General features: G+C 56.1%; 2 protein-coding genes across 2 annotated transcripts in view; one reads left to right on the forward strand and one right to left on the reverse strand.

The window, feature by feature from the left end:
* Nucleotides 1-604: 604 nt before the first annotated feature.
* Nucleotides 605-3,478, forward strand: GPRIN1 (G protein regulated inducer of neurite outgrowth 1; the record flags this gene model as incomplete). The annotated part of the gene is made up of 1 exon (XM_080804298.1): nucleotides 605-3,478. The coding sequence occupies one exon, from the start codon at nucleotides 605-607 to the stop codon at nucleotides 3,476-3,478; it is 2,874 nt and encodes a 957-aa protein (XP_080660424.1).
* A 933-nt stretch (nucleotides 3,479-4,411) lies between these two features.
* The window catches only part of CDHR2 (cadherin related family member 2), a gene marked incomplete at its 5' end in the record, with an annotated part of 44,417 nt that continues 37,054 nt past the window's right edge, over nucleotides 4,412-11,774 (reverse strand). The window contains 14 exons of the mRNA XM_080804364.1: nucleotides 4,412-4,718; nucleotides 6,853-6,921; nucleotides 7,039-7,096; nucleotides 7,498-7,578; nucleotides 7,660-7,773; nucleotides 8,288-8,412; nucleotides 8,496-8,556; nucleotides 8,649-8,726; nucleotides 8,834-8,902; nucleotides 9,366-9,454; nucleotides 9,546-9,654; nucleotides 9,769-9,920; nucleotides 11,251-11,300; nucleotides 11,699-11,770. Coding sequence (XP_080660490.1) covers nucleotides 4,584-4,718; nucleotides 6,853-6,921; nucleotides 7,039-7,096; nucleotides 7,498-7,578; nucleotides 7,660-7,773; nucleotides 8,288-8,412; nucleotides 8,496-8,556; nucleotides 8,649-8,726; nucleotides 8,834-8,902; nucleotides 9,366-9,454; nucleotides 9,546-9,654; nucleotides 9,769-9,920; nucleotides 11,251-11,300; nucleotides 11,699-11,770 — 1,262 coding nt within the window. The 3' untranslated portion in view covers nucleotides 4,412-4,583. The remainder of the gene's footprint in view (nucleotides 4,719-6,852; nucleotides 6,922-7,038; nucleotides 7,097-7,497; nucleotides 7,579-7,659; nucleotides 7,774-8,287; nucleotides 8,413-8,495; nucleotides 8,557-8,648; nucleotides 8,727-8,833; nucleotides 8,903-9,365; nucleotides 9,455-9,545; nucleotides 9,655-9,768; nucleotides 9,921-11,250; nucleotides 11,301-11,698; nucleotides 11,771-11,774) is intronic.

Here is an 11,774-nt window from a genome sequence, read left to right on the forward strand (position 1 = left end):
CGTCCGTTAAGCGTCCGACACTTGGTGTCAGCTCAGGTCGTGATCTCAGGGTCATGGGATTGAGCCCCCCATCAGGCTCCTAGCTCAGTGCAGAGTCTGTGTGAGGCTCTCTCTCTCTCTCCCTCTCCCTCTGCTCCCCTCCATGTTCTGTCTCCCTCTCTCTCTTAAATAAACAAATTTTTTTAAAAAGGAAAGAAGTTACACTGTGGCCAAGTTGTGAAGGGACTTGAATGCCATTTTAGGAAGTTTGACCTTTATCCAGAGGGCCACTGGGAGCAGAGAAGCAGGGGAGTGATGTGGGGAACAGAAGAGGACCAGATGCGGGCAGAGAACCCAGGGAGGAGGCCCAGCTGCTAGGAGAAGGGTGGGAGGGAGCAGATAGAGGCTCCTCCTCACTGGGTCTTCCCTGAGTCTGAGTCTGTTTTCTTTGTATTTCAGAACCAGATAGAAGCCTGGGGCACAAGTATGGTTAGGAGGGCAGTTGGGCAGTGCTGAAGACCCAACCTGGCTCCAGCTTCTTTGGAAGAACTCCAGCCCCCCAGCACCTCAGCCCACAGCCCTCTGCTGCCCACAGGATGGGAGCCTGGGGGCTGGGAACCCAGCCATGAGGGACTGCTGCCCCTCCCAGCAGAAGGCCAGCCCTGCACCCCCTAGGCACAACCCTGCCCCAAGCCCAGGCATGGACTCTAGACACAGCAGCTCCAGTGGGGCTGGGGAAGGGGCCTCTTGTTCTGAGGGCCCTGGCCGGAGCTTGGCCTGCACCCTTCCCCAAGAGGCAGCCAGCAAAGAGACACTGGGGGCACATGGAGCCTTGATCTCAGGGACACCAGAAGCCACCTTCTCTGAGAAGCCAGAGCCTGTGTCCTCAGTGAAAACTGATCCCTCATCCTTGGAGAACAGAAATCCTTTGTTTTCAGAGAAGATGGAGTCCAAGTCTTCAAAGCAGGCAGATTCCACTTCCATAGGAAAGGAAGCTGATGGGTCCTTGAGAACCGCAGATCCTATGTTTATGGTAAAGACAGAGCCTGCAGTCTTGGGAAAAGGGGATCCTGTGGCTTCTGGAAGGATGGATCCTGTGGCCCCAAGAAAGGAGGATCCTGGATCCTTAGGGAAGGTAGATCCCATGTGCTCTGACAAGGCGGAACCAGTGTCCCCAGGGATGGAGGCCCCTGTATCCTCTGCCACATCGGATCCTGGGTTCCCAAGAAAGGAGGAGCCCTGGTGCTCAGGAAAAGAGCTTCCTGTGGCCTCAGAAGAGGTGGCTCCAGCATCTGTGGGAAAGGGAGACCTTGTGTCCTTGGGAGAGAGAGCTCCTGGGCCCTCAGGAAAGATGGATCCTGGATCCTTGGAAAATACAGATTCTGCAACTGCAGGAAAGTTAGATCCTGCCTCCTTGGCAACACTGACTCCAGGGCCATCAGGCAAAACTGGGCCCATGTCTCCGGGAATAGTGGCTCTGGGGTCCTCGGGAAGGATGGAGCCTACTCACTTGGGGATGACAGATTCTCTATCTGCTGGAAGTGCAGAAACTGGGTCCTTGACAAAAGAGGACCCTCAGTTCCTGGGGAAGATGGAGCCTGCCTCCTTGGGAAAGGGAGACCCCATGTCGATGAGCGTGACAAAAACCATGTCTGCTGGGCAGGTGGACGCTGTACTTTCAGGAAAGATGGAGCCCACACCTTTGAAAAATGTGGATCCTGTGTCTTCAGGCAAGGTGGGTCTGGTGTCTTTGGGAAAGGTGGATCTGGTGTCCTCCGGAAAGCCAGAGCCCGTGTCTCCCGGGCAGGTGACAGAAACTGTCTCATCACGAAAGGAGGACCCAGTGCCCTCCACCAAGGTAGATCCCATTTCTGTGGGAAATACAAAAACATCATCTTCTGGAAAAGCGAATCCTGAATTGAAAGGAAGGTTAGACCCTGAGCCCTCAGGTCCAGGGAATCCCAAATTCTTGGGGACAGTGGGACCCTCATCCTCTGTCAAAGCTGAGACAGTGACTGAGAGGAAAACAGAGCCGCTGTCCTCAGAGAAGGCAGGTCCTATGGGCTCTGGAATGGTGGGTCCCACAGCCTCGGGGAAGGCTGATGCCATGGCCTTGGGCAAGACAGACACTGTGAGCAGAGGAAAGACAGAAAGTGTTCCCCCTGGAGAAGTAGACTCTGTGTCTTCTGGAAAAGTCGCCCCCGTGACTCTAGAAAAAACAGCCCCGGCACCCTTGGGAAAAGGAGAAGCTGTCCCAGAGGGAAAGATGGATCCTTTGCCTCCAGAGAAGGGGAATCCTATGAACTCCGCAAAGGTGGATCCCAGGGTCTCAGGGAAGGCAGAACCCAAGTCTGAGGGCAAAGCAGAAACAAAGCCCTTTGGGCAGGAGGGCCCTGCTTCATCGGGAAGGGCAGAGACTGCACCTCTGCGGAAGGAGAAGCCACTGGCCTTGGAGAAAGGGGAGCCGGCAGCCTCAGGAAACGTAGACCCTATTGCCTCTGGGAAGGTGGGGCCTTTGATTCCAGGGAAGGCTGAGGCCGTGCCTTCAAGAAAGGCAGAGTCCCCCTCTTCCGGGAAGTTGGGTCCCCTGACTGTGGAGAAGGCAGAGGCCTCCTCCTCCTCCAAGCAGTCAGATGGCAAACCCTGCGGCCCAGGCCCTTCTCCCGCGGGCACCGGGAATGGCCGGGATGGCGGAGGCCTCTTGGAGCCAGTGCCAGAGCCCAGCGCAGAGGCCTCTGGCCTAGGCCAGAAAGACCTGGTGGCCGCTGGGGCCGAGAGAAGCCCCGGCCCGGAGGCCATAGGGCCCCCGCCCGGGCCACGGACTCGCGACAACTTCACTAAGGCGCCTTCGTGGGAGGCGAGCGCCCCACCGCGCGAGGACGCGGGGACGCAGGCGGGAGCGCAGGCCTGCGTGTCGGTGGCCGTGAGCCCCATGTCTCCGCAGGACGGCGCGGGCGGCCCGGCCTTCAGCTTCCAGGCGGCGCCTCGCGCGCCCAGCCCCGCGCCCAGGCCACCCTCGCGCCGGGACGCGGGCCTGCAGGTGTCGCTGGGCGCCGCCGAGACGCGCTCCGTGGCCACGGGGCCCATGACGCCGCAGGCGGCTGTGCCGCCGGCAGCGCCGCCCGCCTTCCCCGAAGTGCGGGTGCGGCCCGGCTCCGCGCTGGCGGCCGCCGTGGCGCCCCAGGAGGCGGCCGAGCCGGTGCGCGACGTGAGCTGGGACGAAAAGGGCATGACGTGGGAGGTGTACGGCGCCGCCATGGAGGTGGAGGTCTTGGGCATGGCCATCCAGAAGCATCTGGAGCGACAGATCGAGGAGCACGGCCGCCAAGGGGCGCCCGCGCCGCCGCCCGCCGCCCGCCCGGGCCCTGGCCGTGCAGGCTCGGTGCGCGCTGCGCCCCCCGAGGGTCCCGCCAAGCGCTCGCCTGGCCTCTTCCGAGCACTGCTGCAGAGTGTGCGCCGGCCCAGGTGCTGCTCCCGAGCCGGACCCACGGCGGAGTGATCTGCTCCCCTTTTGTACGCCCGGGTTTCCAACCTTTTCAGGCCCCCTTCTTGACTCCAAGATCCTAGAAGGGATCCCCCTCGACGGGCGGGAGGCCCCCCTGAGAGGTGGGCAGCCTCTAGGGCCTTCTCATCCTCTTCTTTCCAGCCTCTTCCCCTGCCAAACTCACCAATGAACCCTCTCTACCTGGCCCCCTCATGGTCATGGGACCACGAACCCAGCCCTGACACCCTCCCTGTTCCCTTCCAGCCCTCATCGCTCCCTCCCTCCCTGTCACAACTCGGGGATCTGCTCAGCAGGCCCAGCCCTGAGAGCTGAGGCAGGCTCCTGGGATGTCCAGACTGGTAGGCTTAAGTCTTCAGTGGCCACCAGGTCCCCAGAACTGGAGAGACTATGTACAAAAGCTCCAAGTATGCAAGGATTGGTGTGTGAGACCCCTGAGTGCACAAGGCTCCAAATATGGGGCCCCTGGAAGAGTGTGTGTGTCCATGCAGTGGGCTGGCCCCCATGGCCCGGGCATGTCTTGCATGCTGGTAGTCATCCCCAAATCCTGTCTCCCCCTCATCTGGCCCAGTCCCCAGCCCTATCCATCCTCCCTCTCCCTGGACACTGTTCACAATTCCTGACAGCGGGAAGGCAGCTGCAGGAATGCCCGGGGGGCACAGTTGAAAGGAGAGTCTCAGACAGGTCTGGGAATCACAGTCAGAAGCTCATGGAAGGTCTTGGGTCCCAGGCAGCCTGGCAGCTGGTCTTGGGTATTGGGGGCAGGACAGAGAGCTCACTTTATAACCACAGTCCTCCTTTAAAGGCTACCCTCTCTCCCTCGTCCCTGTGTGTTGTGAGCCCCACGAGTCCCTTGTGACCACTCAATACCCCTGTCCCCACCCCTCCAGCCACAGTTTTTGGCTACAAACTGTCACAATATACATTGGTAATAAAATTGTCCCCCAAATCTTGGCAGGTGTGATTGCCTACAAGTAGAAGGGGACAGAGTAGCATGATATATTAATGCATTCAGAGAGGGGTAGGTGTGGTTTGGGGTGACAAGACTTCCGAGGTAGATCACCATGTGGGGCTCTGCAGCAAGGTGCCTGTGGCAGGGACATCACAGGTCTGTGGTGTCCAGGCCAGCATTGGTGAAGGACAGCTCCTGCTGTCCACCTCTGTCCGTCTTCCTTCCTGACAGCACCATGCCCAGAGGCTCTGTATCTAGCTCCATCGGACTGTGTAGGGGTTCCTTCTGTGGGGAGAAGGAGGAAAGGTGTGAAGGGCAGAGATGGGGTGATTTTCCCAGTCCGTAAGGGACTCTTCAACCCATGACAGATGGCTGCTTAACTGCAGTCCCACATGCTCTTCCTGGGGCCTGTTTCTTGGCTGTGTCCCAGAGGTGACCATGAACACTAGTGGTGCAGACGGGCTCAGGTGAACAGGTGAAGGGGCGGAGCTGAGGGGGGAAGTCTCCTCTGGCCTTTGCCTGACCCACGGACACAGCAGGACTTCGGTGTTGTTCTCAGTCCTGAATAATAGCAGGCTCAGTGTCCTGTGCCAAGGAGTCAGTCCAATCCAGTTCCTGCCACCTGTACCCCAAGGCCAGCACTGTGCTGGGCGAAGTCCATGACCTGAAGTACCCACAGGAGACCCCTGAGGCAGGGATCCTGTACCCCACTTTACAGATGTGGAAACCGAGGCTCAGAGGGCTCTCATGGCCAGGAAGAGGCAGAGCAGGGTTTGGATCACTGGGTCTTTTTGGCCCTAAAGACTGTCCGTTGCTGCCCCTGGTTGAATCTGGCATCTCCCTGTGCCACCCTCAAAGGACCACGTCACACCCAGGGTCCCACCTGCAGCTCATCACAGCACACGCTCATCTCCCTGCCTTTCCTCTTCCCCCTTCCCTTGCAACTTGCCACATACTCAAACCTCCTCACAAGGGCACCCTCCTGTGGAGCCTCCCCCAGGCTCAGCTCCGCCAACACAGAGACACCTCTGGGGGCAGAGCCCCTACTACCATTCTCCCCTGGGCATTCCACGGGCTTTTTCTGGACTAGGGCTTTTCCAGTCCCTGGTAAACAGTGGAACATCCGAGGGGCCCCAGGAACGACTAAACAGGGCTCCCCCGAGTCCTCACCGTAGACCCCCAGTGGGAGCCATTAGTGCAGTGCAGCCTAGGAAAATTCAAACTGTCCTTGGAGACAGGAGACCTGAGTTCTGGTCTGCCCTTGCCTTGCAAGCTTTCTGACCTCAGGCAGGTCAGCCCCCAGAGCCTTCTGGCCTTGGTTGCTTGTGAAGGTTGCATTAGATCACCTCTCAGTTCTCTCAGACCTTCCACACAAATATTTGCGGAGGTTTTGGGTGAGTTAGAGCACCAAGAGATCCTCAGAAAAAGGTCCCACCTGTGTTCCTCACCCAGAGACTGCAGCACCCACCCGCTGTTGAAGGATAGACGGTAGAGTCTGGGCGGCTTCTCTGAGTTATAACAACCTCTGTCATTTTAGGACAGTCTTGGCTCTTCTCTGGTTTTTGAAGGCTCTCAGTGTCCCAGCCTCTCCCCTTCTCTAGACTCATCTCTCAGGCTCCCTGCCCCTCACAGCCCACAAGTCCAGCCCCACCAGGAACCCCCAATGCCACTCCCCTGTAGGGGTCAGCCTTGGCCTCCACCAGGGGCCACCAACCTGGCCACGAGTTCTCACCCACAAGACTGTTCTCTTCTTCCTCAGTTCCCCCCAGACATATTCATTGAAGTTTTGGCCCCAAACCATCTTCAACCAGAGATGAACCGTCCACCCCAAGGCCTTCAGCACTGCCTGGCCGCCCGGATTGCCATCCGTGACCTCCATCTTTGGGGGCCCATTTGGTGGCCTCCCTGCTACAGCCAGATCCCTGTGCAACAACCCCCCCCCACACACCCCACCTGCTGATCTCCTCCCTGGTTCTCTATCCTGCACATTAGAACTTCAAGAGCTTTAACGACACACTGAAGCATGTTGGATCCCCATCCGTTGGATCAAAATCTCCAGGCTGTGACACCACATCGGCATTTCTAAAGAGTTCCCCATGCGATTCTAGTTAGCAGCCCAGGCTGTGCGAACTGTTGATCTAATTGAACCATCTCCCCTACTCAACAAATAACAGCACCGCTATTTATTTGAGCCTCCCTTCTCTCCTTTACTAGTCTATGTCCACCTCTGGATTTCTTCCCTGTACCCCGCCAGCTTTCATACAAAGGTATAAACAGAAGGAACCAGATTTTTTAGCTCTTGCTTCATACCAGGTGATTCTCATACCTGCTCTAACTTCACTCTCAAAAAGCCCTGCATGTTTAGTGTTCCAATCTCCATTTACAGAAGAGAAAACAGAACCAGAGGGAAGCCACCCACCTCAAGCCTCAGTGAACCAGTAGAAGAGCAAGGGTTGGGTCCCATCCAAGTCTGTGGGCTTCCCAGGGCCTGGTGTGGAGACATGCATGTCAGCAGCAGGTCCTTCAGCTCTATCCCGAACCCCACGCCTTCAGAGAAGGACCCCACATCAAGAAGCCCCAGGCACCAGCTCATCCCCCAGCTTGCCTTGATTATCTCCTTGTCCTTTTCCAGGTCGACAGAGTTGTCATCCAGGGAATTGAGACTGTGGGAGAGACGATGGAGCTCAGTCAGTAGCCCCAGTCTTCCCTGTCCATGGCCAAGAACCACCATCGCCTCCACCACCATCACCACGCGACCATCTCCATCTCCACCACCATCACCTCCACCTCCACCATTACCATCACCTCCACTACCAACACCACCACACCACCAGCACCACCATCACCATCACCTCCACCACCAACGCTACCATCACCACCACCACCTCCGTCACCTCCACCACAATCACCTCCATCACCACCACCACCACCACCACCATCACCATCACCACCACCATCACCACTGTCACCAACACCGCCACCGTCGTCACCACCACCACCACCACCACCACCACCACCACCATCTCCATCACTGACCAGCATGGCTGTGAGGGTCTCTGCTCACCTCATGTGGTCTAGGTCACTGGAGGAGGATTGGGAATTGAAGTTGAGGTCCTTGGTGGGGAGGTCCAGCATAGGGTTGGCCCTGGAGAGAAGGCTTATTCAAGCAGTTGTGAACCTCAGACTCCCCATGGAGCTTCTTACCCACTCTCTGACCCCCGCTCACCGCTCAGTGGTGTACATGTTCGTCCCAGGGATGGCAGAGGCCAAGGGCACCACCCCTGCTGCTGTCTTTCGGGCCTCCTTAGCAGCCTTCACAGCCCGAAGCTTCCGGTGGTAGCTGTGGAGAGCCAGGGGCTGGGAGAGTCACTACTTTGCCTGCATGCCCACTGTGTGCCCAGTGCAGGTACTGAGAGTGTGGCTTCACAACAACCCTGGCAGGTCAGAGGGTTAGAACCATGATACCGAGGGCACAAGTAAGAGCCAGGGAAAGGAAAGGACTCATCAAGGGCTGGCCAGTGGCAAGGCCTGGAGTCAAATCCAGATGTGGCTGCTGGCCCCAAACATATTGCAAAAGGAAAAAGAGGCAGCATTTATGAAAAGACTAGCATTTTCCTGCTTGCAGGATGCACGTTGCATCCTTGTGCACCTTGAGGAATCTAGTGTTGTGCTCATTCTACAAAGGAAACCGAGGCTCAGGGAGGGGAGTTGACCTATCTGAGTGGTCACGACAGGTTTCAGGGGACTAAATACAGATATACCGGATGTCTAAAGCCAAGCTTTCTCTACCCACCAGATGTCTCAAAGGGTGGGAAAGGTAGGGCTGGAGACATGGGGGCTGATGGGAGCAGTACCTCTTCCGGATACACACGAAGGCCATGGTCATGATCACGATGACCAGCAGCAAAGCCACTCCCAATCCTATGATGACACTGATGAGCAACTTTGGCAGGTCTGACTCCTGGCTCTCCTGGGAGCCCTGGAGAAGAGGTGTGAGGGAGGTTGTGGGTGGACCTTCCCTCTCCCTGCTCCCCTCATCAGCTCTCCTGCGCTGACACTCACCAGTACCACCAGCCCCAGCTGCAGCAGCTGCATCAGTGAGTCCTGGTCATTCCGGATCATCCTGTCCACAGAGTCCCACTCAGACCCAAGGGATGTCGGCATCCCCCAGGGTTTTGCTCACCCTCCTGCCCACCCAAGGAGAGCCCCACTCACACACTCAGCTCATCAAGGGTCAGGGCTGTCCCATTCGAGAAGACAAAATAGGCATCAAGGTAGGAACGGCCCCGGGCCCTGGAATGGGGTGGGCGTAAAGAGTAAACCATCTGGAACCACCCAGCAGGCCCCTCATGCTGCTGCTTCTCATCTTCACTCCAACCACTGAGCCTGTGGGCACTCACCGAGCTGTGGATTCCATGTCCTGAATGCTCACAACATAGACAGTAGTCCTGGTGGCCTGAGCGAGAGCCCTGCAAAGGGGGCAGATGTCACTGAGGCTTAGGGTAGGAGCCTTAGACCGGGTCTGTGGCCAGGACTCTGCCAGGGGAATTAGGAATTGTGTGAATTAGAAAGGGACACCTCCTCTGGACAGCTTCATTGGCTACTCAGGTAGCACCTCTGTGCAGATTAGACAGAGCAGCCCCTTCCTCTGGGGTTGGGCTTATGACTTAGCAAGCAGAATGCCCCTGTGCAGTGCACAGCCTTCACAACCACACATGATGGTCCTATTTAGGCCTCTCTCTCCCCAGCCAACCCTATGCTTCTAGGAGCATTGAGAGAGGAAATGCAGGTACAGGTACAGATCAAAGACAGGGACAAAATCAAGTGTAGGCCAGGGACAGGTTTGACCTACATTCTGTCCAGGTCTTGTCAGGGATCAGACTCTCAGGCCCTGTTCTTCCCCACAGCCCCCTCTAAGCATCCCAAACCTACGCGATAATCTTCTCCATGTTGGCGCCCACCTCCTCCTTGTTCATGGAGAACTGCAACCTGACACGATAACTTTGGTCCACAGTGAAGAGCTACAGGAGGAAGGTATGGGGAAGATGAGGCACAAGGGACCCAGGAGCTGGCAGAGGGTACTGGGGGCTAGAGGCAGGACCCAATACTCACATTCAGGGTGATTTTAGCTTCCTGAGCAGGACCCACTGAAGGTTTGTCCTGGGCCTGGACTGTCACTTGGTAGGTGCCTTGGAGAGTGGAATCAAGGTTGGTCACCAGCCTATTGAAGGTAGATGAGCATGGCTCAGTCTTGGAACCCAAACTGGAGTCCTCTGGAAGTCACTGTCTTGAGCCCCAGTTGACTCCCCCCCATCCAGGGGCTGCCCACAGTTACTCAATGTTGCCAATGAACATGTCCGCCTCCAAGGAGGTAGTGACCCTGAAGTAGCCCTGGAAAGGGGTCGTGGCCCCATCCTTGGCGATGAAATCCACTTGGAGGATAGAGAAGAGGATGGCCCCGTTATTCCCTGAGTCATTGTCTCTGGCCTGGAAGAAAGAATGGACAACACATAGGGGCCAGGCCAGACAACCCTTCACCCCCAGCAGGAATCAGCAGGTGAGATGGCCTGGGCTGGTCCCAGTATTTCTATCAGCCTCCTCCAGGCCACTCCAACTAAGCAAACACTTTAAACAGTATGCTTGCTCTGCAAATCCAGGTTTGGACAAGTCCCTGCTTCTGGCCCTCTAACTCAACAGGTTGCTGTCCAAGTCTGTCCCATGTGGAAACCCTGTCCTGCTTTGCCCCAACCCAAAGCCACACACACACACACACACACACACACACACACACACACACATTTCCTGAACACCTACTGTGTGCACCTTCCCTTAAATCCTTCATTTCAGTGTTTACTGACATGAATACAAATTCCCTTAGCAGACCATGAAATAATTGGCGGGGGGGGGGGGCACAAACGTTCTTATTCATTCTAGTGCCTTTTAGAGATACGTAGAGCCAACACACAGACCTGTGAGTCTACTGTTCAGATTGAGACCAAAGCTGGTGTTTAAGTTTCCAAAAAAAGAGTCAATTTAAAGAAAAGGGCTCCAAGCTATGGCCTCTCATGACATTGGAATGTAATTGGCTGAAGATTGGAAGACTCTTTAGGGCTTGAAAGAACCTGGAGAGAGAATTAGTATCCCTATTTTATGAGAGGAAACTGCGGTGAGGACTCAGCGTGAAGTGGGGAAGGCTGGCCTCTTTCCCCACCAAAGGGGGGGCACACACATACCACCCAACCTCTTCGCCCCCACACATCACTGCCAGGAACTGCCAGCTTCTTCCAGGAGGGAAACTGAGCCCCAGAAAGGTAGATAGCTACCCAAGTCAGTTAAAGGGCACACCAGAGCCAGGTTCCTGGCCTGTGTGGGAGGCCTCGCTCGCCCATGTGGCACACCCAGCGCCCTCTAACAAGCACACCCACGTCCCACGTCCCGTGTATAAAAATACACAGAAGTATTTTTATAATTTCACTCTGGAAATTATTTATCTGCAAGGAACTCATTTAATTTACAGCTGTTATGATTTGTCTGTATGACTCAAGAATTGTGGCATAGTGAAAAAAAAATCTAGCCTGCAAATAGTTTTTATGATCATGAATTTTTTATGACAACAAAATGATAATTAATGGAGTTTAAATCCTACCAATTAGGCAAGTGTTCATCTCCATTCTGGGGTTCTCTTTCGATATGTTGGAGCCAATAAATTTCCTTTCTTGTGTTAAAACAGTCTGGGGGCAGCCAAAAGGCCTGAAGGCCTTCGTCCTGTGTCTCCTGGGGCTAACGTGATGGACAGAGGCAGGAGCCAAGGGCTTACCTGGACAGAAGCCACCTGCTGGTTGGGGACCACAAGTTCTGGGATGATAACTACAAGTGTGGATGAGAAAGGGTCAGTGGGGTCCAGGCCAGCGCCCACCCGGCTGAGTGCTGATCATAAGCCCAGCTCAGGATGCAATCCCCCCAAATCTTTCCTCAACCTCTCTACCATCAAAACCCCCATTACAACAGCCTCTGTGTCATCAGTTAGCAACTCATCCACCTCCCATTGTGCAGATGAGGAAACTGAGGCCCAGAAGGGAGGGCCTGGCCCGGGGTCCAATATTATGAGTTGGGGCAGATCTCCCCACCTCTTGAAACCTTGGGGGAGAGGTGGGATTGGAGGCCTTCCTTTCTCTCCACGGGCCAACTTGGGGATGGAAGAGGGCCTATGGGAGCTGCCTGAAGGAAATCCTGGCAGAGTATGGAGGGAAAGGCTGGCCGCTTACCGAAAGTCTTATTTTCAGGCAGAAAATAGGGGGCGTTGTCATTCATGTCCTCGATGGTGATGGCAAGGCTTCCTAC

This window comes from Martes martes (assembly GCF_963455335.1).
Source record: "Martes martes genome assembly, chromosome: 5".
In the NCBI taxonomy this organism is placed as follows: Eukaryota; Metazoa; Chordata; class Mammalia; order Carnivora; family Mustelidae; genus Martes; species Martes martes.